Genomic DNA, 24,945 nt, shown 5'->3' on the forward strand with positions numbered 1-24,945 from the left:
TAAAAAATACTCTGAAAAGCGTAACTTGTCAGAGATAAGCTGAATAAACAACTTTTTGCTAAAAAAAAAGTAATTAATTTCACGTAATCTAATTTTTCGGAGGGAAATTAAATACACTTTTAGCCCAATTGAACTAGATTCTATACAAGCCGAAAATTTTACCCATTTAAATGGTTGAGCTTTTTTTGGGGGGGAATCAACTGATAGAATTTCATTAGATGAAATAAAGAGAGAAACATAAAATGAGAAAAATTAAAAGCCGTGCATTAATTAGTGTGCCAATTAGTGAGTGGATATTTAAATAAAAAAAGCACAGCAAAGCAAATTCACAAAACTTTTGTGCTATTATTTTGTACATTCGCACAGCATTTTTCGCCTCAGCAATTTGGTTTTACGGGGAGCTTTTTGAATTACACAGAAGTTGGTTTTTGATCCAGAAAATCACTGGATCTGCAGTTAAAAGCTCGAGGAACTTGGTGTAAAGAGAGAGAGAAAAAAAACACATCAACGAATTTGCTTTGTTGCACAATTTTTAACCCATTTGGCTAGAGTGGAATTGCAAAACGCTATTCTATGGAGGTGAATAGAGGTGAATTCTAAAGAGGCTACAGTCTAATATTGAGAACTTACCAAAGAGGATCAGGTCCCATACTTCACAATATGCAATACACACAGGTTAAAGTTTTTCTTTTAGTTGAAAAGTTTGCTGCCCTTTTTTCTTGGTTTTTTTTTTGTCTTTCAATTTTGCCTTAAAGTTATTCTTCTCTAGCTTTCTTTGAAATTATTTTTCATGAGTTTTATGAGTTATAAGTTTTTTCTTCTTTGGGGCAAAGGGGGGAATAAATGGTGGTTATAAATAAGTAAACTGAGAAGGTGAAAATAAAGTGAAAACTCTTGAATAAACTCAAGGTGGAATAATCTGAGGTGAGAGACTGTTAAGAAATCCGTTTGAAAGAAATAAAATATAAAGTATTAGTGGTAAAAATTTTAAAAATAATACCAAAATACTATGATCATTTTGCCATTCAATGATGTTAAACAGTGACAATTTTGAGATGAGCAATATCCATTGACTTAACAATGAATGCCAAGAATAATATTAACAATCAATACAAGATGATCACAGACAAGCAAATAACAAGAGAAAAAAAAGAAAGTTCGAGTGGAAGTATTGGTATAACTTTCTTCTTTTTTTTATCTGCACTTTTAATCAAACGTAAACGGAGCACATAGAGAGAACTTACATTGAAATATAACAATAATTAATTAAAAAGGAAGGAGAGACAGTGAGAAAGATAGAGAGAAGATACATTGATATAATAATTATTTTAAGTAAAAATATATTACTCTCATTTAACCACGGGTCACGTTTATTCACGTGAAAAATACTTATAAATATTTTTCACAGGAATAAAACTTTCACCACCAACTTTGGTGTATGAGGAGCTTTAGGAAGCTTCCTCCATGATACAAAGTGAATTAATCGCTCCAAGGCGCCAGCACATCAGACAGAGAGAGAGAGAGAATGTGTTATACCACAGGAATTTCAAACCTCTCCTGAAATACTCTTCTCATGGAGGGAAAATGATAAATCCTCTGAATTGCTCTGGACATTAACGATGGGTGGATGCAACAAGTTGTCTCATTGGATTTTATGTTCTTTTCCATAGACGAATTTACAATGTTATACATACGGTACTTCAGTCCAGGATATATCCCGTGGTTGGGACCAGAAAAAAAATACCCCATGAAGTTCATAAAGAATAAAGTGATTTTTTTTGTGTGGGATTGGTCAGAAAGCCAATTGAAGCATCTGAAGTATCTGTAGAAAGAGCGTCATGAAAATGATAAACAGTGACACGTTTAACCATCCGTATTTGTCGAGTGCAGAAGCCACAGCGGATCGCTTGAAAATCAATCACGTGTTGAATAAATGTCGCTGCCTGTTAACAAATTCCGGATTTAATGGAGCGCATCTGTGGGAAGATTTGACACAATCCCTGGGTAAAAGGGACGATCACTGGTGTGAGGGTGTCGGAATGTGCAAGTGAGCAAATCGAGAAGCACTGCTGTGATTTATTGTCACACAGAGTGTCCTTCATGGGGCTCTCTTTCATTGTCCTTCCCCCCAAAAATTCCCATCATACTTACACCCAATGCCCCCCAGAGGTGCCTCTTGAGACATGATGAATGAGCGTGTAAACAAATAAACGGGATGACCATCGGTGGCCACTTTTTGATGCTGACCACTTGAGTTCAATCCCCCTATACATTTAGGATTTACCATCAAATGGTGGGATTTCCGTACAAAAATTCTTCTACCCGAAAATTAAAGTTCAATGCTTACAATACCAAGAATATTAACCCTTTAAGGACGATTGGAACACCGGTGTCCCATAAAGAACATATTTTTTCCTGACTACCTAAAGTAATTTTTTCCTTATGTTTGTACGTAATTGCAAAGTAGAAGGTTGAAAGAATCTAGAATATTTTTTGCAAGTCTACAGCTATTTGCTATGTAGTAAATATTTAAGCTCAAAAATGACGAATTTTTAAATTCTCATAATGAAAATTAATTTTAATTATTTTTTATATTTACAATTTTTTTTAAGCAAAATCGTTTTGGGAAAAGAAACTACAATACTCAAACATAATATTTTTTATTATAGTGAAAATTATCAATCATTGGTATCGTCAGAAAAATGACTTAAATTTTTGGGCTATTTTTGTTCCTGTCGTTCATAGAGACAAAAAATACAAAAAAAAAATCAGACTTTATTGGATTTTCTAAGCTTAGATGTAAGACCTTTTACTGATTTTGTTTATCGGTTTTATTTCTATTGCTGATTTTCGGTCCGCGAAAACTGTCTCGTCGTTAAAGGGTTAATGGGTTAAAAGTAACACAATCCAATTGTTCTGAAAAAAGTCCTTTATGTTTTAAAATTTAAAATATTCTTGAAATACTTCATATATTATCATTGAAAAAATGAAGCCATATTACATCTCTAATCGACGATGATAGAGGTAAATGAATTATGATTGTCTTCGGGATCAAAAGGACAGGATTAATATTCCTGGGAGGACTCTCTCATGCTCAGTGTGCTAGCGCTCATATCAATCATCACCCCCGGGGTGATGACAGTAGTGGAGAATTTATTGGATAGCCTTGAGGCTGGACAAAGAGGATTTACCTGCGTTTCGATGGACGATATGATGTGATGACAACGCCCGCCTTGCTGGAACAATGGACCACTGGCTCATGTTGCATAGACGCTCTCGAGGATATAGTGCCCAAAGAAGCTCCACCCAAGGATCCTCTTGGTGTCGTATACAGAGATGCTGAAGCATCATCATCACTCTCGGAAAAACGCCTGGAACAGGAAGAAAAACATAAATACACATTTTTCTGGTTTAAATACCTTGTATAACCTTGGTGGTTCGCGCTGAGGTGTCCCGAAAAAGCTCTTCTTCTGTTTCTCAGGTGTCTTGGGCACCCGATGTATCATCCGTGGGCTCGAACGTTCACCCTAAAATCCAAAAGACAATTTAATAAATCCATCAAGTCCGAGATTGATACCTCAAACTCACTCTGTAAATTCCACCATCTCCATTAAGTTGCAGACTGTAGCGATGTTGACACAAGGCTGCTTGAGGAATCACATTGGCCCCAGCACTTGGTCTTCGATCCATTAGTAAATTCACCTGAAAGTTCACAACCTCATCAATTTGCTCACGAGGATGACCCATAAATTACCTTCAAGCCACCACTGCTTCCTGCTGCACTCGAAAAGCTACCCTTGCTCCTTGGTATCTCCTCATGGGAGGCCTGGGTGGTGATGCAAGGGGTCGTTGTGACGGTGGGTGGAGAAATAATGGGTATTATATCAGGTGCTGTTGTGCTGGCTTCACGTTCCTTCTGCTGACTCAATTTACGCTTATTGACTCTCTCGGGCAGAGGACTAGTCGGTGCTTTGCCATACTTAAATTGCACATTACCCTCAGTGGGAGTTATATCGGTTTTTTCCTGCCCACCAGATCCTGTAGATCCCACCAAGGTCACAGAGCTGAGATTCGAAGGAGATCCTGGACCACTGAGCGTGGTGGTTTCAGTGAGAGTGTCAGCACTACTGGATGTGGCAATGGTCTGAGGAATGGCCAGAAAAGAGTCATCTTGGGCATTTGTAACATTAACACTTTCTTCTGCAGGTTGTGGTTGTGGTTCTACTTCTACTGTTGTGGCTTCTTCAACTTCCTGTTCCTGAACAATCACTGGACCACTAGCTTCTGGGATCCAGGATAAACCTTCTTCCTGTGTGGATTGCTGCTGAAGCATTCTCCGTGAACCCTTGAGTCGCAATCCCGCAGAATCTCCACTCATCGAGCGATCTCTGTCTGCTCCTTCTGAGCAATATCCAGATACTGAGGATGCACCTGAAGTTCTACGAGGAGAAACCCTTCCATCATAGGCGCTGGGAATATCCAGGAAGTCTGTTTGAGGTTCACAGTCACACTGTGGATCAGTTGGTGGATCATAGAAAACCTTCTTGAGGGCATTGAGCACCGTCTCTCCATCCGTAAAAACCCGATAGGTCAGGAGGAATGTATTGAGGAAATCAATTGAGAGGAATCTGAGATCCGTAAGACGCTGGAGAAGTCTCTCAGGTGTCGCATATCGCACTTGGGGCAGCTTACAAGAATTTAGGGTACGAGAAAATCGAATATCGACGTCGTCCTTGAAGAGGCGAGGATCTGCACGTAGGGCATGATGGGCAGCTAGGGATCCTGACCGAGAGAATGCATCAATGGAATAATCCAGGCAAATATTTTTGCGGATACTCCCACCTCCAATGGATCCGCCGAGACCTGGTGACAGCATTGAGTGCATATGGATGTTGTCAAGACACTGCGAGATGTCACTGATCCATGCCTCTTTGTCCTGAACAGTTGGCGCCACAAGATGTATGCAGTGACGCAGGCCAGTTTTATTCTCCACAATCAACTTAAAATCACGATGGGATGCATTTACGGAATCATTGACACTCAGGCAGCTACCCTGATTGGAGGCTGAACATACGGATGTATCGCCTGAAAAATAGCGCGAAAAACATGGGATATGCTGACTTCCTGAAAAATAAATTTTGCAATCAAACCTTCATCCTCGCGTTCAGAATCACTGGGATCCTCGACGAGGGTAGCATCTGCCAGAGGAATTTTTCCCACATCCTGGAGCAGATGAAGTCGCCCACCGGATGTCCTAGCCCCGAAAGACGTGAAAGTGAAATAAACAGAGACACACGGGTAGTTAAATCACATTGGGGTTGGGATCTCGGCACCTACCTAGTTGCAATAATCATGTGATTGGAGAACAGGAAACACTGCCTTACCGCTTCACGTTCACTTTTGAACGACGCTAGTCGTGACCGAATCCTTCCTCGTCCCGGAGGTACTTGAACTAAGCTGCCTGAATGGTGAACAACAAAATTTTACTGTGTTTCCACTTCGATAAGGAGCTTGTCCAGGATATAATACACCACAACAAGGATGATACAAGGATTTGGAAAATTTCATGTAATTGAAATTTTTAAAATATCCTTCACATTCAATAATCTGGTTAAGGGAAATGATGAAATGATGCTTTGTGTATTCAATAAGGATAACAGAAATTTAAACCATTTTTTTTTCGTCAAAAAGAGAAATCATTTCGGAAAAATATCCTTCTTCATGCTGAAAACCATTAAGCCCAAGAATTAATCTAATTAATTTTATATTTATATATCTGTTCTTAGTAATTCAGCCCCACATTTACATATGTACATACACATAACTATCATTGATACAATATGAAATTTAATTTTCTCTTGGAAATTTTCATTGTGAAATATTCAAAGCAGTTTGCTTACCCTGTCGCACAAAAACCTGGTTCACATCCAAGAGAATATCACAACCCTCCACAATCATTCGCTCCACGGCGAGATTCTTGCGCAGGTTTTCCGTCTCAGACACTTCATCGTGCATTTGCCGCGACAGGTCTTCGAGTTGTTGGCGCGCATTTTGGAGACTCTTCCGCTCCACATGGTCATGAGGGGTATGGGCCAACAATTCGTGCAGGGTGATTATGTATCGAGGAATCTGAAGTGCAAAAGTATAAGATTAAGGAGAAATGCCTTTATAGAGGATATGTCCTTGAAAATTCTCACCTGATGCATGGGATATGTGAGAAATGTTTCAAGACTCCTGCCTTGGCATACAGATTTGGCTTCCAAACGCTTGAGGACGGTAGCAAAGGCTGGATTGCTTTTGCACTCTGTCAGCACCTGCAGTGAATAATGATGGTTTCTTACGTACTCCTGGTAGATGCTCAACATCGGCAAGAGCATGTCAAAGAGATCACCTGAGGAAAAAAAGGGTATATAATAAAACCATGTTGGGTTTCCATGTTTTTGATGAATCGACCCCAAAAGGTAATGCCGGGGTATGTGTGTAGAACATAAAACTAATAACTAAGGGGATATTAATTGAAATCGATGGGAAAGTGGTTAGTCAGGAGAAAATGCTGACCGTACCCCATTCCCAAATTACCCCACCGCAATTATCATTGTTTCCTCACCGAGAACAAGTGTTGGCCAAGATTCAAGCCGAGATGTGAGTCCTTTGAGAAAGATCTGATGCAGAAACAAAACAGTCTCCGAATTGAGAAAAATTGAGTTGACATCTTCATGTGAGCATGGTGGTCTCTTGGAACTAGCTGCCATCTTAAAAGGACGCAGGAAGCAAGAAACAAGAACCTCCAGTTGCTCCTGTTGATTTTCCCAATTTATACCCCAAGGACAACAAAAAGTCATTATAATCCGGAAATTACTTCAAATACAAAAGTAAAATGGCTAGAGCATTATTCTTACCATATACTCCTCTTCAGCTTTAACATAAAATCAAGATAATATATTTATCAATTAATAACAATTAAATAGGATCAATTAACTGTATCAAATAATACCTTCAACCATGGAAAAAACTAGGCTGTTTCTCTTCCTCATACTCTCCGCATGGGGTGATTTAATGTACTCTTCCACAATTTGTTTCCATCTCCGTCGACAGAGCCATCCCCGAAAGAAGCTTTGCACCTTTTCAATTATGAAAATTATTAGTGTCCATTCGACATACCATACAACGCAATACGGAAAATGGTAGACACAATACCAGGGCAATAATCTTCTTTATTGATTGAAATGTCGTTAAATAGGTCCAATGTCACGTGAAAATTCAATTGTTACCTTTAACGAACGAGTGTACTCAAAAATATTCCGGATTATACCTCCACACGTAGGATATTAATGTAAATTAAAGTGTCTTTTGATACTTTAAAATTCTGACCATTAAATAAATTAAACGTAGATTTTACGATTTATAGTAGAAAAAAATCATTTGATAAAAAATATAATCTGATAAAAAAGTAAAATAAATGTCGAAAAACTCGTAATGCATTTAATTCAGACTTTTCACTAACTTCTTAACGTTTTTCACCAAGTCCAAATCGAATATTATTGATGTAATTAATTAACAGCATTACTTCCCTGGAACATTTTCATTAAATTATAATAAATTAGTAATTTTATTGCTCAAACTAAAAGGGAGAGAGCAGTTATATTATCTGCTTTTTTCCAACTTGTCACTGCTCTGGAGCTAGAAAGGTAAGAGATATGGACTCCTGGTCTTCGGTTACCCCCCAAAAAAAGAACGTTATCTCCAGACGTTGTTTCTTGCCTGTTTCCCCTCATACTATCTATCTCCTCCTAAAACCATGTTTTTTGGTTTATTTCTAAAACGACTCTTTCTTTAACTCTTTCGCGTCATTAGGGTCATATATGACCCGGGGAAAAACAATTTCTTTTGACTATTTACATTAATTGAAATCTATCGGTTTGTGCACGACATCATAATAGAAGGATGTAAGATTCTTGGCTAATTTTCCCAAGACTCCAGATATTCAGGAAAAGAAAATATTTGAGATCAAAAATCACGAATTTCGAACTTTGTGAAATGACTTTTCTTTTTCAAAATTTTTTATATTCATTTTTTTTTTCAGCAAAAAGTTCTTTAGAAATACAAAATAGAATATCCAAAGATTGTATATTGCATATTTTGATATAATAAATTACTCTCAATTTTCCAGAAAAGCGTGTAGAATTTTCCGGGTTATATATGACCCTATAGTCCCCAAGGGTAACAGTGTTTTCTTCCCAAACCTGCAGCGAAATGTAGTTGGGACATTGTTTTTCTTTGTGAAATGCAGGTGGGACATCTTGCTCCTGGACATTTCATCTTATATCTGATGAATTATAACATATTTTGCAATATTTTAGAATATTCTGCAAGCGTCTCATATTGTGCAATTGTATTGTGTGTGAATAAATATGTGGATAAGTTTATTTTTGACAAATACCACTCAAAATATTCTGACAGTGACTGTTCAAGGGATTACCAGGAAGATTCCTTGAACACCAGGAGTACAGTGTTCATCACAACAATCCGGTTTGCCATGGTTTTGGCCAAATTAATAACTTCAAGCAAAAAAAACTCTTAAAAAGCCCGTGATATAGATTTTGAAAATGGTAAATACACTTCCCTTGAGGACAACAGGGTCATATATGACCCGGGGTTTTTCCGAGTTTTCACGCAATGGAAAATTTTTTTCCTCTCTGAACTATTATATTTGATCATAAAGCATTAGGAAAAACTCAATTTTGCATGAATTCATCTGCTGAATAAAAGTGGGACGCGAAAGAGTTAATTTTTGGATATGTTTTAGAGGGGTCCTGGTCAAAATCCCGAAAGCTAAAATCCCGAAAGCCAAAGTCCTGAATGCCAAAATCCCGAAAGCCAAAATCCCGAAAGACAAAGTCATGAATGCCAAAATCTCGAAAGCCAAAATCCCGAATTCTTAAAAGTGTCATAACTACTCCCACGATTGCACCTGCGCTTGTTGGAGGCAAAGGGAAATTTTCTATGCTTTTGGACATTATTCTACACATTATTGTCCCTATAATTTTATTCCTTTCAGGATTTTGAACATTAGGGATTTTGGCATTCGGGATTTTGACTTTCGGGATTTTGGCCCTTTCGGAATTTTAGCATTCGGGATTTTGGCTTACGGGATTTTGGCTTTGGCGATTTTGGCTGTCTCCGGTTTTAGAGGTACTTCAGGCGAACATTTCATCCAAACATACTTCTGACTGGAAAAATCGTAACTTTGAATTATTAAAAGTCAAAGTCAATTACTTTATAGGGCCTAATTAAGTCAAATCAGTTAAAAGAAGGAAAAGAAAGGAAGGATATTGAAATTTCGAACCCGGCTATATCAGTCCCAAATCGTAATGAATCGGTCAAGTAATCGTAATTGTTTTATTTTTCTCAATTATTCCTTCTTATTTTTACGTAGGGTGCGTAGGCATGTTACTAATCACAAAAAACATTCTAAAATGCATTCTTCTTAATCGATTTCATAGTTCGAAAATGATTTATTATTTTGTGAATCAATTTAATCGATAATAAACCGATAGCTCTATTTCTTGAGTCCAAGCGTTCCGCAAATTGCTTTACTATATTTTAAATTGGAAAATTTTCTTTTAACTTTACAGAAACTAAAAGTTTTATTAGAGCTAATATTTATGGGACAGAATGAAATAGTGAATTGTCCGAAATTTTTTAAGGATGTAATTTATTTTAATTAGATTTTAAAATATAATGAGAAACTAGTATAGTGTTTTCTAATCATTAGGTGTGTAAATGCTACGGAGAGGGAACTGTCGTCGGTCAAATTATCCTCAATAGGCTCTGGTAGCCTGATCAATTGATTCACAAGGATGAGGACAATCCTGCTTGGAAAGTCTTTAAGGACAAACTTTATAGGGCAATCCACGGTGAGATAGATAGGGCGAAATTCACAGTCTAAAATTTTTGTAAAGTTTACATATCGACGGTTCCATTCCATACAATTCTATCACAGAATGACAACATTTCAGGAGAGCCATTTGAAGTTGGCGATTTCCTATGGTGCCCGTGTAATTTTTCGAAAAAATAGAATATCTCGTTATCCGAATGCCTGATAACCACCAAATTTTCACCAGTTGTTGATCTCGGTCCCAGGAACAATATATCTCTCGGATTAATATAATTCTAAGTCGACTTAGAATAGCATGGAATGGAGCCGTCTCTATATTGAAATACATGAAAAATACGCATATTTTCTTTTAATTAGAAAAAAAAATCCTAGCCTGAGGTACATAGCGCCAAAGATGACGTGTCGTGCTTAATTTCCAAAATGTTTTTTTTGACAAACATTTTAAAACGGTCTATCTCAAAAACGGGATAAGATGTTTTCTTGTTCTTTTTTTTATTTAAAAGGTAAATTAATTCTCTTCAAGACGATAAGCTCGATTGTGAATTATATGTTCAATTTTTTTCAAAACATCCTTTTGATTTTTTTTGAAATATGAAAAAATTATTTCTCGAAATAACCAATCTCAAAAGGTCTGTTTTTTTTTGCTGGTGATCGGTAACATTGAGTACTACATTCCCTCAAAAGAAGCGCTTCTACTTAATTTTTTTAATTTAAAAATGCTTTTTTAAGTATGGGAAACGTGGCATATTTTCTTGTAAAAGCAATCCGACAAGCCCCTATTCGCACTTGGTTTGCTTGATGGTATGTAGAGTTATCCCATATCTCTTAAAGGTGGAACCGCACCAGAATTAGTTTGGGGTAGAATTAAACATTCGCATGTTGCAGTTCAGAAGATATATTTAGTAATCATTTCGGAATTTCTCCGAGATTGGGAAATGTTCGCAATCGATCCCAAGGCGCTCCAAGACAAGATCTTGAATTTGTTTCAGCCATTTGGTCGAGAAAAATTTTATTTGCTAGCTAATTCGAACCCAGTCTCTCCTATCGCAAGCTAAAATTACTCTAGAGTTGTTTACAACGTTATGAGGCGAAATTGAAATAAAAAAAATCGCAGCTAAAAGGACACCGTAAAGTATTGCTCAAATCTTTTTATAACATAGAAAGTCCTTTTTCAATCAGATAAAAATATAATGAACGACCTTGTTCCAATTATAAATTTCGTTGGAAAGAGCTTAATCTTATTTATAGAAAAATAATATACGAGAACCATTTAAAGTTTCAATAATATTTTTAATCCTAGCAATTAATTTCAGTATAACAAAAATTTTAATTCGGAAATTTTCGAGCTACTCTATCAGAGAATATCTCGACATTGAGTATATCGTTCATTGAATAATTGAATGCCCCCTCAAATCTAAAGAAACAATATAATTGACTACAATCAATAGTCCAAAAATAGTAAAGCATGAGTTAAGTCCAATCGAATATAGTTATCCATTTTGTAAATTTTCCGCAATAGCAGATGATCAAATTGGAGTTATTAGGTATTTCTGTGTGAGTCATTTTCTGGAAAAGGAATCCTATGGTGAAAATGGAAAAGTTAGTCTATGTGTCGAATACCCATACCCTTCAGGAAATGGATCTCTTTACCCAAAAACAACCTCCAGATGCATCTATTTTGGAATCGCCATCCACCACCAAATAACCCAAATGTTTGGGGATGGTTCTATTAATGGCTAGATATGACACTCAAACAGTATTTAAAAATAGATTTATTCCACTCACTCACCCAGTATGAATGGGAAAACCCACGCAGAGAAATTAGATTTATTTTCTTCTTGAATTTATTAGGCGCAAAAATTATTTTTCATCTCCGTACCCCAACATCTTTATCCCACTGCGGGTGAAATTCTTTCACGTTAAATTTAATGCTACACTTGATGGTTGGCGTAATGATCTATACGTATATATGCCAAGGTGGTCAAGGTGAGGGCCCAGAATTCGAGGATTTCTCAGCAGAGATTTTCTCTCACACTCAGACTTTTATTTTGAGGTGAAAATTTAACGTCACTTCCATCAGACACTGTTGTATAAGTATTTTGGCAATTTCCTGAATTCTTATACAATGTATTTCAAATCAACGTAATTTCCTCATATTGATTTCGAGTATATAAAAAATTTACACTGACAAGGGTTATGTATTTTGAATCGCACTAAATGTATGAATTTCAATGCCAATTGGAGGAATCAGTACATAAGCAACCTTTTTAAGAAAGGCTACCGTCTGATGTTTGTAATGTACATGAATCCAATAGAATCCTTCTTTGTCGATCATCAAAATATCAGACTTCAGAATGCGAACAATACACCAGTTATTTCAGAAGCAATTTCATCTCAAAACTTACTCTAAACTCTTACACTTACGTACGTCAATTTATTGTCAATACGACAGAGAAGAACGTCAAGTCAAATGCACTGTGCAATATTTCATTTTTGACGTGTCATTTTTCTTACTGATGAGACTATCATTTTTAGTCTCTTTTTCATACATTGGCAAAGTAAGTTATTAAACTATATTATAATACGTTTAAAACAATATCATGGTATGATTTTACTGCTCAAACTCCACGGAGAGAGCAATATATAAAATCCCTAAATTTTTTACCTCTCCCCAAAAAAAAAATTACACATTCCACTCCCCAGAGACCACTTTTTTCAACAAATCCTCGCGTTTCAGACGATATCTGACAAATGTCGTCACGCTGTTTGTCCGTCTAACCATCTGTCCGTCCGGTCGTCACCAGCTCTAGAGGTCAAACGGTTGGAGATAGGGACTTGCGACCGTCAGGGACCATACCATAACTCTACATAGTAAAAAAAAATTTGGCTCCTTTACCATGATTTTCACTGTAAATTTTACATTAAACATGTAATTCTGTGTACTGGTACTCATTCATGTAATTTCTACACATTTTGTCTGAAAACTGTGTAATGTTACATGAAATCTCTAAAAAATGTACACAGCTATGTAATTATTCGCTTATTTTGGCCGTACGTAATGTAAAAGAAGAAAGTGAAATTTGATACCGTGAGATGTAAAAAACCACTTCCGTTAGTTACAGTATTCTCTCTACTTTTGCATTAGCAACAGAACATTACTTAAAAAGTACAATTACGATTACATAAAATTTAAGATACACATTTTCAGATTACTTGTTTTGCTCAAATACATAATTTGAGTAACTTTACAAGAATAAGCATTGTAAAAAAGCAAACCAACTATTATCATTGTAATTTTTTTTACTGTCTACCCAAAGATTGTTAACATGCCCCTCAATTCCCCTTCACCCCCCCCCTTCACCTCCAAAACCATGTTTTTGGGATTCCTAAAAAACCAATTCAACATTCAGCAAACATTCGACCATGTACTAAAATACCATTGAATCATTCTTAATAACGGTTTTCAAAAGTCAAAAGTTAAAAAGGCGCTAAAGAGCGCATTTATCAAGCGAATGGAATCATGTTTGAGCTCGTTGGAAAGGTGTTGGAATTTCCGATAACACTGAACCCGTTCCAAGTAGTTATAAACAGGTTATGAACCGATTCATAACCCATAACTAATTCTTATCCGATATTTAATAATATTACTCCTAAGGTATTTTGGGAAATACTTTAAATATGATTTATAAATCGATTTAAATGGCTTGTGAACCGGTAATGAACCAGTTACAAACCGATAAGCAATTTTTGTCCGAAAATCAATTCTTTTGCTCTCAAACTATTTTGTCGATCTTTTGAGAGTTTTATGAATCGGTTTAAATTAGTTGTGAACCGGTAAGCGATGAATGATGCGAAAGTGCTTTTGAGGTATAGTATCTAAGTCACGAATTCGCCGCTTTGCAAAATCTGGGACGCTTTCCTACCTCTTTTAATGTATTTTGACGCAAAATTATTATAATATATTATTATAATGTATTCTAACACAATTATAATTTCAATTCATAATATAGTAATTCATTGGCCATTATTTTCTTACAGGATCGACACATAATCGTGGCTATAATATACTCTTGAATAAATGATCAGAAAATTTAAACTTTTCCGAATTTTCAAACATGGATCAGTACGGATGTGGACCACTTATATCCGTCTTAAACTATTTGTAAATTTAAAAAGCTTGTGAATGAATTCGACTTAGATCAAATTTATTAAAAATTTTCGGACAATTTGATCATATAATTTTGATGTCACCCTTAAAGGACTTCTCAAAGTCCTTGTTTTGAAAAAAAATATACAGCCTGATGGTTCCTAGAAATTTTAGACTTTTAAGTAATCAGTTGAAGCGTTTTTGAATTACACTAGACTCTCGCTAATTCGGCTCCTTTAACATCGGGCTACTTTTTAATTCGGGTAGCAGTTAAATTTGAAAAAAAGTTTGTTGACATTTTTCAAGTTCGATTGATTATATTAAATCAAGGAAATATGCTCAGATTTTCATTGATTTGTCTCAGTTGTGATGCCATTTTGCATTATTTTAGGGCTTTCATTAAATTTTTAATTAATATGAGCATGCAAACTTAATATGAGCCTGCAGGTGAACAAAAAATCGTTCCATTTCAAAGAATTTGATGCCCGAATTTCTCTGAATTCGGGTGACATTTCGTTCCCAAATGCCAGAATTTGAAAAAGTCAACTGTATCAAAAAATATATTTCTAAAAGAGAAAGATGCGAAGCACGATTAAGAAATTTCTCTTATCTTAAGTCTTGCCTTAAGTCATTAAGTCTTAACCAAGATCGTTAAGACTTGGGATCTTTCACCAAAAGTCATATTATGGGTATAAGAAGCCAGCGGTAGGCCAATAATTTGTTACCTAATTATGATACAGTGACCAAGAGAGTAATTTAAAAAATTCGTCGATAGCACTACAACAGCTCTAGTCTTGCAATAACTGGGAGCTGGGAGTATTTGGACAGAGCCAACCATTGCTCTGCAGGTCATATTAAGCTTGTCGCCTCTTTTCTTAAAGTCGAAAACTGGGATAGCAACGCTGAGATACGCTCAGCTGAAACTTGGAAAGTCGACTGTCACCCGGCAGGTGATACGAGAATGGATAACTTTTCTTTAATTTTAGCGCTTAAAGATAGTCTTTACACCATCTTTATTTAAATCTCATGATCTTTAGATCATCCTTAAGTTCTAGAATTAATAAAAGCTTACGAAAAGATAAGTGTGGAAAGTCACCTGCATCTATGGTACTCGACAGGCGTGTTTCAAGGCATCCAATTAAGACCTTATAATGAAGGATGATTTCTTACTTGAACAGAAGATACCCAAGAAAATTATTGAAGTAATACTTCAAACGGGGGCTGTGTGAAGTAGTTGCTCGGATGAGATCATCGATTCCGATACGGTTACTCAATTCACAGACGGTTGTAGTGTTCATAAATCCTCACGTGCCGGTTTATCATATTGTTTAAAGCAGAGGTGTGCAAGAAACCGTTGAAACCGAATTAACGTCAAATGAAACATGTCACATGAAACATCAATATGGTCAAAACGCTACTATAACAAACTTATTTTGACGTTAATTCGGTTTCAACGGTTTCTTGCACACCTCTGGTTTAAAGCTTCAAAAAGGCTACAAATCAGAGAATTGGTATCTCTCGGCCAGTACACTACATTGTTTCAGGCCGAGATTCACTATCTGCTTGGTGCTCAGAATTTAGTGAAATGTGGCATCAAGAGTAGCAAAGTTTGATTTTTTTTCAGATTGTAGAACTGAAATTCTATAGAGGGTATGAGTCGCGCACTGCTCTCATGGATGAGTACAGTGTCGATTATACCACAACAAAAAATTGTCACGTGTCCAAACTATTAATGTGCAATTTGGATAAGAAAAGGACAAGACAATAGGATGGACAGGACAATGGGATGGGCATCCAATGTAAATATGGTTTATTTAGACAGAGAATAACTTTATAAAATCTTTATTATAACTATTCGTAATTCAAAATTACTCCTTGAGCTATCCTATCTTATATATCACAACTTCAGAAAACGCTCAACTTACAAGAACAGTTCCAGTGAAAGTGAGTGAAAGTTCAAACCACCTTTAACGACCTTTTGAAGTATCAAGTGATTTTAGAATCATGTTGTGAAATTTTCCAAAATCTACTATTGCCACTTAAGCTACGTGATAAATTAATCTTCCTTGAAACCTCTTATTATCTGCACAAGTTTTACATAAAATTGGCGATCTATATGGAGGTCAGTGTATCTACTTTATAACTGCGACATTATTTGTGAGCATAACAAAGGAATCAAAAGGTAAATAACAAAAGATATTTTCACGTGAAAACATCTCTGTTGTGTGGGAGTGGAGAACGTCCGTAAATAAATATACTTATAAGGTTGTAAGTCCTACAATTTTCCACTAAAACGCCTCCTTAACGTCTAGACTAGACATATCTATATTATTGTACGTCTTTTAGGAATGCATTCATTTACCTTCTTTATTTTCCTTAGTTCCACGGAGTCTTGTACCTGGTCACAGAGACCCGTCAGGGTAGTATGTTCATCAGGTGCTTCGCAACTTGCACTAAAGCTACCACGACCCACTGGGGTAGCTGACACAGACGTGCGACATTCTTTACGCAATGTGCAGATCTGAGATTCCAAAGAAAAAGCAAAAACGAAAAAAAAATGAAAATCCCGTATCATAAATAAGAGACTTAATCCTGCTGAATCAACTGACTTTTCCTTCAGCAAATTCCGCTCTTTCTCTCTCTCACTCTTTAATATTGAATCCCAACAGGATTGAACTCACCTCAGCACGAAGCTTTTTTATTTCAGATGCTAACTCCTCACATTGTTGAGTATATTGCCATTTTGCTGTTTTTTCACTCTCCACCACCTGAAGTAAGTGAACATGCTTCTGCTCCAGCTCCTCTTTCTGAAGCAGCAACTTATTGAAACTGTCATAGTGAGAAAATAAATAGTACACTGCTTTAATATCTTTGCTGTCAAATAGATCCTACCCAATACTACTTCAAATAAATTTGGGAAAAATAAATCTAACAATTTCAATATTGACCGACACTGCATGTAAACACACTAAATGGTGGTAATTTAAGTTTGTAGTACAACTTCATTATTAAATTTTGTCAATTGTAATTGATCATAATTTGTGGTTTGACGGGTGAACAATAGGGTGGAATAACCGGCTATCGCCATGTTTAGGAAAAAATTAAATTCATTTAATCATAACTTTTGAATCCTTGTTACAAGATAAGTCAAATTTGACACAAAGTTACTTAGATGTATTGGCTCTAGATACGTGAAAACAATAATCCTAGAACATAACGCTGGACTACTTAAAAAACTGATTTTTATTAATAATGCAAAAATAACCATTTCGTCGCCACTTTTTACCACTTTTCGCCAGTTTTGTAAAATTTGTAACCACTTCTCGCCACCCACTTGAAAAGAACCACACTCGGTTATTTTAGGCAATGCTATGAAAAGAATACATTCACCATTTCTCTTTCCTTGTGATCACTTTATTATTACTCTCTTTAAATGATTTTTCTTCACTTTTATTTGAGAAATCAAATTATGGGGCTTTTGCAGAAAGTAAACAATGCAGATTTGACAACTGAGAATGTACGAAGTGAAGTTAGCGTCGCCTATTGAAAAGATATGGCGACAGGTGGTAAAATCAATTCCAGAATATTACCACTTCTCGCCATGCCTTATTTTTATACAAAAATAATATAAAATGAAATATTAATTGACTAAATACAAATTTTATGTATTCCACAAGTGCAATTAAATATTCAATAGACAAATTATTTACTCAAATAGGTATTTTTGGCCTGATGAAAATTTGACGACACTTAGTACATTTGGTAAGAGATGTTGGATTCGATGCACTTGCTTAAAATATTGCTCTAAAAAGTGATCAAAATCGTGAATCCAAAACGAATAATTATTATTTTTCGATTCTATGCGTAGAAGCAGAAACAATACAAAAAAAATTGCGACTCATTTATTTCATAAATTGCGAAAAATAGCGATTTCAATGTAAGTGGCGAGAAGTGGGGCACTGGCGAGAACTGGTGATTCCACCTTAATACATTTAATTTGATATAATGACTTTTTGACTCACAGAAAATTAATTCAGCTTTCATTAGTCAATGAAAATGTAAGAATTGGAATAAACTTTTCAGGAGGAGCTTCAGGTTGAAATATATAATACTATTCGCACATCTTGAGTACTAACAAATCTTCCATTAATTCTGCTTAATTCCGGAAAAAGACGGTCTTTTATTCAGAAATTTTATTTGTTTAAGTATTTGCACAAAAACTATTTTCGGCCACATTATATAAATCTTTTTGTAAGTTAGAACGAATTTATCGTTTTTGTGAATTTTTTTACGGATTTTGGAATTTTGGTACATCACTGCTGGACGCCTGAACGAGTATTCTCGTCTATGGTCTTTAAAGAGATGAATAGGGTGAATTAACCACTTATCATCATGTTTAGGAAAAAAAGGAATAATAACTTTTGAACTCTTATTACAAGATAACTCAAATTTGACACAAAGTTACTTAGATATATTGGTTCTAGATTCGTGGAAACAATAGTCCTAGAATTTAACGTTGATCTTCTTAAAAAGCTAATTTTTATTAACAATGCAAAAATAACCACTTCGTCGCCACTTTTCGCCAGTTTTGTAACCACTTCTGGCCACCCACTTGAAAAGGTCCAAACTCGATTATTCTAGGCAATATTATAAAAAGAATACATTCATCATTTCTTTTTCCTCATAATCATCTTATTATTGCTTACTTTAAACTATTTTTCTCCACTTCTATTTGAAAAATCAAATTATAGGTCTATTGTAGAAATACTATAAAATGAAATAATATAAAATAAGAAAATAGAAATAATATAAAATGAAATATTAATTAACTAAATGCAACTTTTATGTATTCTACAAGTGTAATTAAGTATTCAATAGACAAATTATTTATCCGAAAAGGTATATTTATTTTGCTTGATGAAAATTTCATGACACTTAATAGGTTTAGTAAGAAACATTGGATTCGATGCACTTGCTTAAAATATTACTCCAAAGTCCGGTACATCAAAATAAATATAAATAATAATGCAAATATTTAATACATGTAATGACAAATCATCGGTTTTATTAGCAATCCGGCTATCTGAAACTCGTCTGTATAACTTCATTCATGATAAACGATGCATCGTTGTATAATGTGAAGGAAATGCGGATAGCCAGATTGCTAATCCGATCGAAACTTCATTCATTTTCTTTTAACAGGATTTTGAGGTCAAAGTTTAAAGCCATATTCTTCACAAATTTGTAGACTTTAAAATTGACTCATATTAACATTAATAAGAAAGGTTATAAGGAATAGGGGAAGTGCTTATAATTTTGGACAGTCTGCTTATAAGCATCGAAGTTCCAAGTTTGAAGTGCGATATTTTCTATACTAATTGACATTTCTTGTTACTCTCTTTTCAGAAGGGTTGTTTAGAAACTTAGCAAGCTATTTATCGTCTTATTTTTATTAAAATTAGTTTTAATACGTTTAAAAATGAATTGATAAGTAGAGGTGACCTTGGCTCTTATTTTAGACAACTTGTTTATTAATTTGGCCAACTTGGCTGTAAATTTGGACAGCTAATCCGTCTCAACAGGATGCCCATTGTTCTTCATTTCATGAACCAATCTTACCAAGTCCTCTTCCTGTTCATGTAAGGAAAACGTAGAATGTCACAGAAGCCCGGAAACTTTCCATATCATTCATTAAAGTGAGTTGACTTCGATACTCCAAGTACGTGTAGATTCGCTCATTCCCTGACCTTTCCGGGAGCCTTTCAAGGCATTTCTCGCTACATCTCTTTCGTAGAGATGATGCTCCTTTGTTTCTCCAGGCATTTGTCCAACCTAGTCATCACAAAAGCTAAAACTTCACGAAATTTCGTGAGAAAAACACCTGTCCAAAATAAGAACCATCACCTCACTGGTGAATGCCTTAAAAAATTTCCCATTTTTCACACGAAAAATCTAATTCACAAGGCAAATCTCACTTCAGGTCAAATGTACAAATCATCAGTAACGTGAATCAACACAATATTCAATGAATATTCAACAATATCACTCAAAAACAGCGAACAAACTTTGTTAGTACTTCACCAAAACTAAATAAGACTGAAGTAAGCCACGAAGTTCTGTCATATTTCTCGTAAGCAATTGCTCACACTGAATTTTCAACAAAGCAATTTCAACTCAAATCATATTCAAATTTTAACGTATTTAGTGTTAAAATCTTCCAAAAAGAACAAATATTTAGATAGAATTCATTATTCATCAAATATTGGAATAAAAATCCATCATTTTAATCAATTTATTTTTAGTGTCCAATTTTACCCTCAAAGTGTCCAAATTTAGAAACTGTCCAAAATTATGAGCACTTACCCTATCTAATAAAATATTACAAATTTAAACGAAAATATGCCTATCATAGGTTATTTTCGCATAAAGAAAAGTTTTTTAAGTTTGAAATCAAAACAGTCTGTGTATTCATTAGCTTCACTTAAATTAACTTAATGGAAAGTAGAATATCAAAAGAAAGGAATAAGGGTCTTTTAATAGGAAGGATTTTATTCCTTCATTTTTCAGTTGTCAAGGTTCTGCAAATCCTCAAACGTACACACATATTTTGAATCATGTATTCTCACCCAGTTTAACAATAAGTCCCCTCAATTTGTAAATATCACGACATATCCCTTTCATAACAGCTCAACCATGTTGATCTTTATGGTGACTAATAAAATATGCATATCATGGAAAATCATATATACTGAAGCTATCCAAATCCAAACCTATTCATGGAATGTATATGAATGTATTAAAATTTGGAATGAGTGATGGCAGAAAATTGTGGGAAAAAGCGCTATTTTCACTATAGTTGCAATCTAAAATGAGATTTTAGGAATGAAAACCACATTTAAAATGACACAGGGCGCAATCATATGGGAAGTAGGAAATTTGAAACAATGCATTCAAATGCAAATTTAATTCCTATATCGTATTATGCTTCACCTGCATTATTTGCAAATTCAACTCATCTTTTAGCTTCATTTTGTGCGCATTTTAATGAATGAACCCAATAAAGAATGGAGTATGAGATAGTTTTGAAACCATACTAACCATCAAGTGGGAATATTTTCTCTATGTAATTTCAGGAAATTTCCACGACTTGTGGTTTTTCATATTCTACCTCTTGGCACATCATACATTGCAAGGACCACGGAAAAGAGTCTTGGGGAATCTTAAGGGTTAAAATGGCAAACATAAGCACCGGGAAATTCTACCCATTTATCAGATGACTGCTTTTTTTTTTAATTTTTTTTCTGTGAGGTATTACCCCAACCATTCTCATTAGCGGTCCACTAGAAGTTTATGATCTGGAAATGTTGCCTCGAAATTATGTTTTGAGATGAAAAAGCTCTAGTTTCAATATTTTGTGCTCCCTATGAAACACATCCTCTTACCTAGCTTCCCTTATTGCCACAATCCATGCTGAGCACTCAGATTCTGATGCGGCTCGCAGGTCGTACTGCCGTTGATTCTCACGCCGGTACTGGATGGAGAAGCAGTGCTGGAAAATAAGTGAGGCAGATTACAAAGGGAAAAACAAACATACTATTTATGGCACTTGGGAAAGAATAACAGAGGATAAGAGGTGGAGAAGGATTTCTCCATCAACCGTTGTGGTGTATGTAGAAATTTAATAAAAAGACTGGATGAGCTTTAAGTAGTTGAGATTCTCAATATGGTCTTAACCCTATAAGTTTTAAAAATGCAGGAAATGCAGGAGATAGAATATTCATTTTATATGGAATTGATTTATGGCTGATTAAATGATGATTACTGCGTAATGGCCTCTACACAATAAGACCAATTTCTTTTTTAAAAAAAAATTCCTTTTTAACACTAAACCTACTGATCGCTTTTGGTTGTTTTTCGGTCAAATGACAAAAAGCGGTAGGGTAGGATCGGTAGGATACTCAACAAAGGACATTATTGGGCAAAAATGTATGAAAGTTGGTCTATGTGGCGACCACAGGTGGGACTAGGCGCATTTTGTAGGTAATGGTGTAGAATGAAAAACTACCAAGACCCGGGACGATATTCGCTGGGAGTCCTTGTAAAAATGCCTTTATCCTTTCGAAAGAAAATAATATTTTGACTCAAGACCGGCTGAATCGATTATGATGAAATTCGGTGCGGAGTTAGTATACGACTTAAACTATTTATCCATACATACTACCATCTTCTTCCACCCCTCCTTCCAGTAGCCTCCATACAAAATGTGGACTTTTTTCATTATAACTTTCCTCTGAGAAGAAGTAGAAAGCTGAAACTTGGTATGGGATCAAGGTTTATGTAAGGTTTATCGATTTCAAAAGAAAATAAATAAATAAATAAATCACAGTTGGAAAAATAAGTCAAAAGGGACAGATAATCCTAACCGGCTTATGTAGGTGAGATTCTAATGTGAGCTAAGTCGGAATGCATGCAAATTCGATTTAGAGCTGAAGTTGGGGAACGCCATTCAGTTATATTAAATGAAATGCGTGAAATTATACAAATTTTATATTCAAATCAAAATATCAAGGATTTGGATAGAGTGACAGAAAAGTGATATATGGGTGAAATGTAGACCAGAATGTTCTCTACAATTTTGCCAAAGAACTTGATCTCATCGATTACTCAGAAGCCAAGATAAGACCAATTGTATTTATGAGGCATGCGACATTTATCTCTGTGTTACCTTACCAGTATGCGAAATTTGTTTCGATTAATACCATAAAAATTTTAAAAAAAGTAAACAATCATACATTTTTTCATAAAAATTATTGTTTTTGTGTAACAGTCTTCAAGATTCTTTGAGACCAAAAATTGAATGAGATTTTTTAAAATTAATTTTTGATCGCTTTAAATTTTACTCGTACTCTAAATATTTCTTTTATTATTACAAATATAATCAAGTTATTTATCCTTCAAAAATAACAGAGCAAACGAATAAACTAGTCGTCTGGAAAATTTCGTGCTTTTTTACCTTTAAGGACAATTGGGTCATATATGACCCACAGTTTTCCAGGACTCCTAGGGATGGGAATTTTTTTTTAACCATAAATCTCTTATTTAGGGTAAAATATCGAGGGAAATTTGATTTCATTGAATTTCGCTCAGCGGATAGCTTCTCGTCCTTAAAGGGTTAAATTAAACTTGTCGATTTCCCAACCGAAATCCGAATTTGAATATTCCCGCCGAGCAAGCTTTCACCCCCGATCACAATGCCATCTGACATTTATTGAAATAACATGTGGGAACACTCATGGTCTTTTTAGTATTTGAGAACAGTAATGTGCTAAAAAACATGCTCATTTTTTCATTGGAATAGCACCATAACATCATATCAGAAAGTCTGACGAAAACTGTGGCTTCCTGTTCCTGGAACCCTGTTCCTGATGTGTCTTCATCATGTCATGAGACATCTTATGTCTCATGACATGATCAGAGCAGAAGTAGTCTCGACCTAAATTGGTATCTTCTAGGATGATATTGAACTCTTCATAGTTCCTGGGTAAAATTCCCATCGGGTATATCAAGAATCCCATGAAACTTGGTATTCTCGGCACAGGAAATCTCTGATGTAATATGTGTAGTACAGCAGCTTTTCCTGGAACAGAATATTTTCTAAGTTGGGTCTTCCTGACCAAGGATGTCTCGGTCTTGATGGATGTCTTGAATTCCTCAAAACGGGAGAAACACTACACAAGACAAGACACGAAAAATTGTTTACATTTTCCTTGACAGGTCCACAGCTGGCGTTGGGGTTGCCATATCAACCACACGGCAAAAGATTATTTTTTATCTCTGATTTTTTATTCCATTAAACATGATCACGAAAAAATGCTCTAAAATGGAATTTCATGATATCATTGGTTCCTAAAATTGATTTAATGAGCTCATTACACTCCAATCTAACTTTAGCAGGGCCAAATATAGTTTACATTCCAGCATTAATCGGTAAAAAAGTCTATTTCAATGTAGTCCCATACCGTCTCAAAGTAACTCCACAGTGGGGTTACTTTGAGCTAATCGTTCTTCCGATTTAATTTTCCTTTTTAAGAAAAACCGGAAGTTTTTATGCTAAAAGTTAAATATAGGTTATTAATTATAATAAGCAAGAGAATTTATATGCATTATAGCTGATTTCATTCTTTACGCCAATAATTCAGAAAAAAAGTACAAAACTGAAGCTTCATTTTCATCTCAATGTAGCCCCACCTCCCCCTACCAGTCCTTCTGTAGAGTTCGAGCAGCAAAACCGTGTCGTTTCACTTAAATTCTTTAAAGTACATTGTGCTCATTGAAATGAAAACACTTAGTAACAAATAAATTTTTTAGCATACTTATCACGACTTCTCTGCAGCTAATGACCTTTTTACAGTTTAGTTATATCACGAAATATTTACTGAAAATTAAAAGTAATTCGCCTGAATTTTCTAACAGAAGGTTAGTCGTCGATTCGAAATGTCGAAGATGACACGTTTTTGTAAGTCTAATTGGTTTATTTTCTTTTTCGTGGCTTTTCAAATGTTTGGTATACTTTATTCCATTTAAATTGTGTCTATAATCACGTCCTCTTTACCTAAATTTTTATTTTTAATTGTATTCTAGCCTTTTCAACGGCAAGACCATCGCCTCAAGGTAATTTCAAATACAATATTTACATTATTTTTTAGTTCTCTTGACTTCTCTTTTCTTTTCTGTCATGGATCAATTCTGCACGGCCATATATCTGAATTCAGGTTGCGAAGATGGTAGGGGAGACCAGGGAGATTTGGGACAGGGGTAGTGTAGGATAGGGTGATTCTTTCATTGATTATCAAAATAAATAGAACTAAAAGAATGGATATTCTATGTTTTATTGTTAAGA

At 35.2% G+C, this 24,945-nt stretch overlaps 1 protein-coding gene across 1 annotated transcript in view; it reads right to left on the reverse strand.

Annotated features, from left to right (window-relative positions):
* The window catches only part of LOC129810252 (ras-specific guanine nucleotide-releasing factor 2-like), a 107,174-nt gene that overhangs the window by 15,446 nt on the left and 66,783 nt on the right, over window positions 1-24,945 (reverse strand). Inside the window, exons 4-19 of the mRNA XM_055860592.1 lie at window positions 21,488-21,594; window positions 16,727-16,874; window positions 16,408-16,566; window positions 6,995-7,121; window positions 6,900-6,916; window positions 6,608-6,797; window positions 6,198-6,391; window positions 5,901-6,129; window positions 5,338-5,461; window positions 5,151-5,254; window positions 4,843-5,085; window positions 3,755-4,782; window positions 3,589-3,702; window positions 3,430-3,527; window positions 3,192-3,371; window positions 631-651 (exon numbers count right to left, since the gene is read on the reverse strand). Of these exons, the coding sequence (XP_055716567.1) occupies window positions 631-651; window positions 3,192-3,371; window positions 3,430-3,527; window positions 3,589-3,702; window positions 3,755-4,782; window positions 4,843-5,085; window positions 5,151-5,254; window positions 5,338-5,461; window positions 5,901-6,129; window positions 6,198-6,391; window positions 6,608-6,797; window positions 6,900-6,916; window positions 6,995-7,121; window positions 16,408-16,566; window positions 16,727-16,874; window positions 21,488-21,594 (3,083 nt within the window). The remainder of the gene's footprint in view (window positions 1-630; window positions 652-3,191; window positions 3,372-3,429; window positions 3,528-3,588; window positions 3,703-3,754; window positions 4,783-4,842; window positions 5,086-5,150; window positions 5,255-5,337; window positions 5,462-5,900; window positions 6,130-6,197; window positions 6,392-6,607; window positions 6,798-6,899; window positions 6,917-6,994; window positions 7,122-16,407; window positions 16,567-16,726; window positions 16,875-21,487; window positions 21,595-24,945) is intronic.

Source organism: Phlebotomus papatasi, chromosome 1 (genome assembly GCF_024763615.1).
Source record: "Phlebotomus papatasi isolate M1 chromosome 1, Ppap_2.1, whole genome shotgun sequence".
Classification (NCBI taxonomy): domain Eukaryota; kingdom Metazoa; phylum Arthropoda; class Insecta; order Diptera; family Psychodidae; genus Phlebotomus; species Phlebotomus papatasi.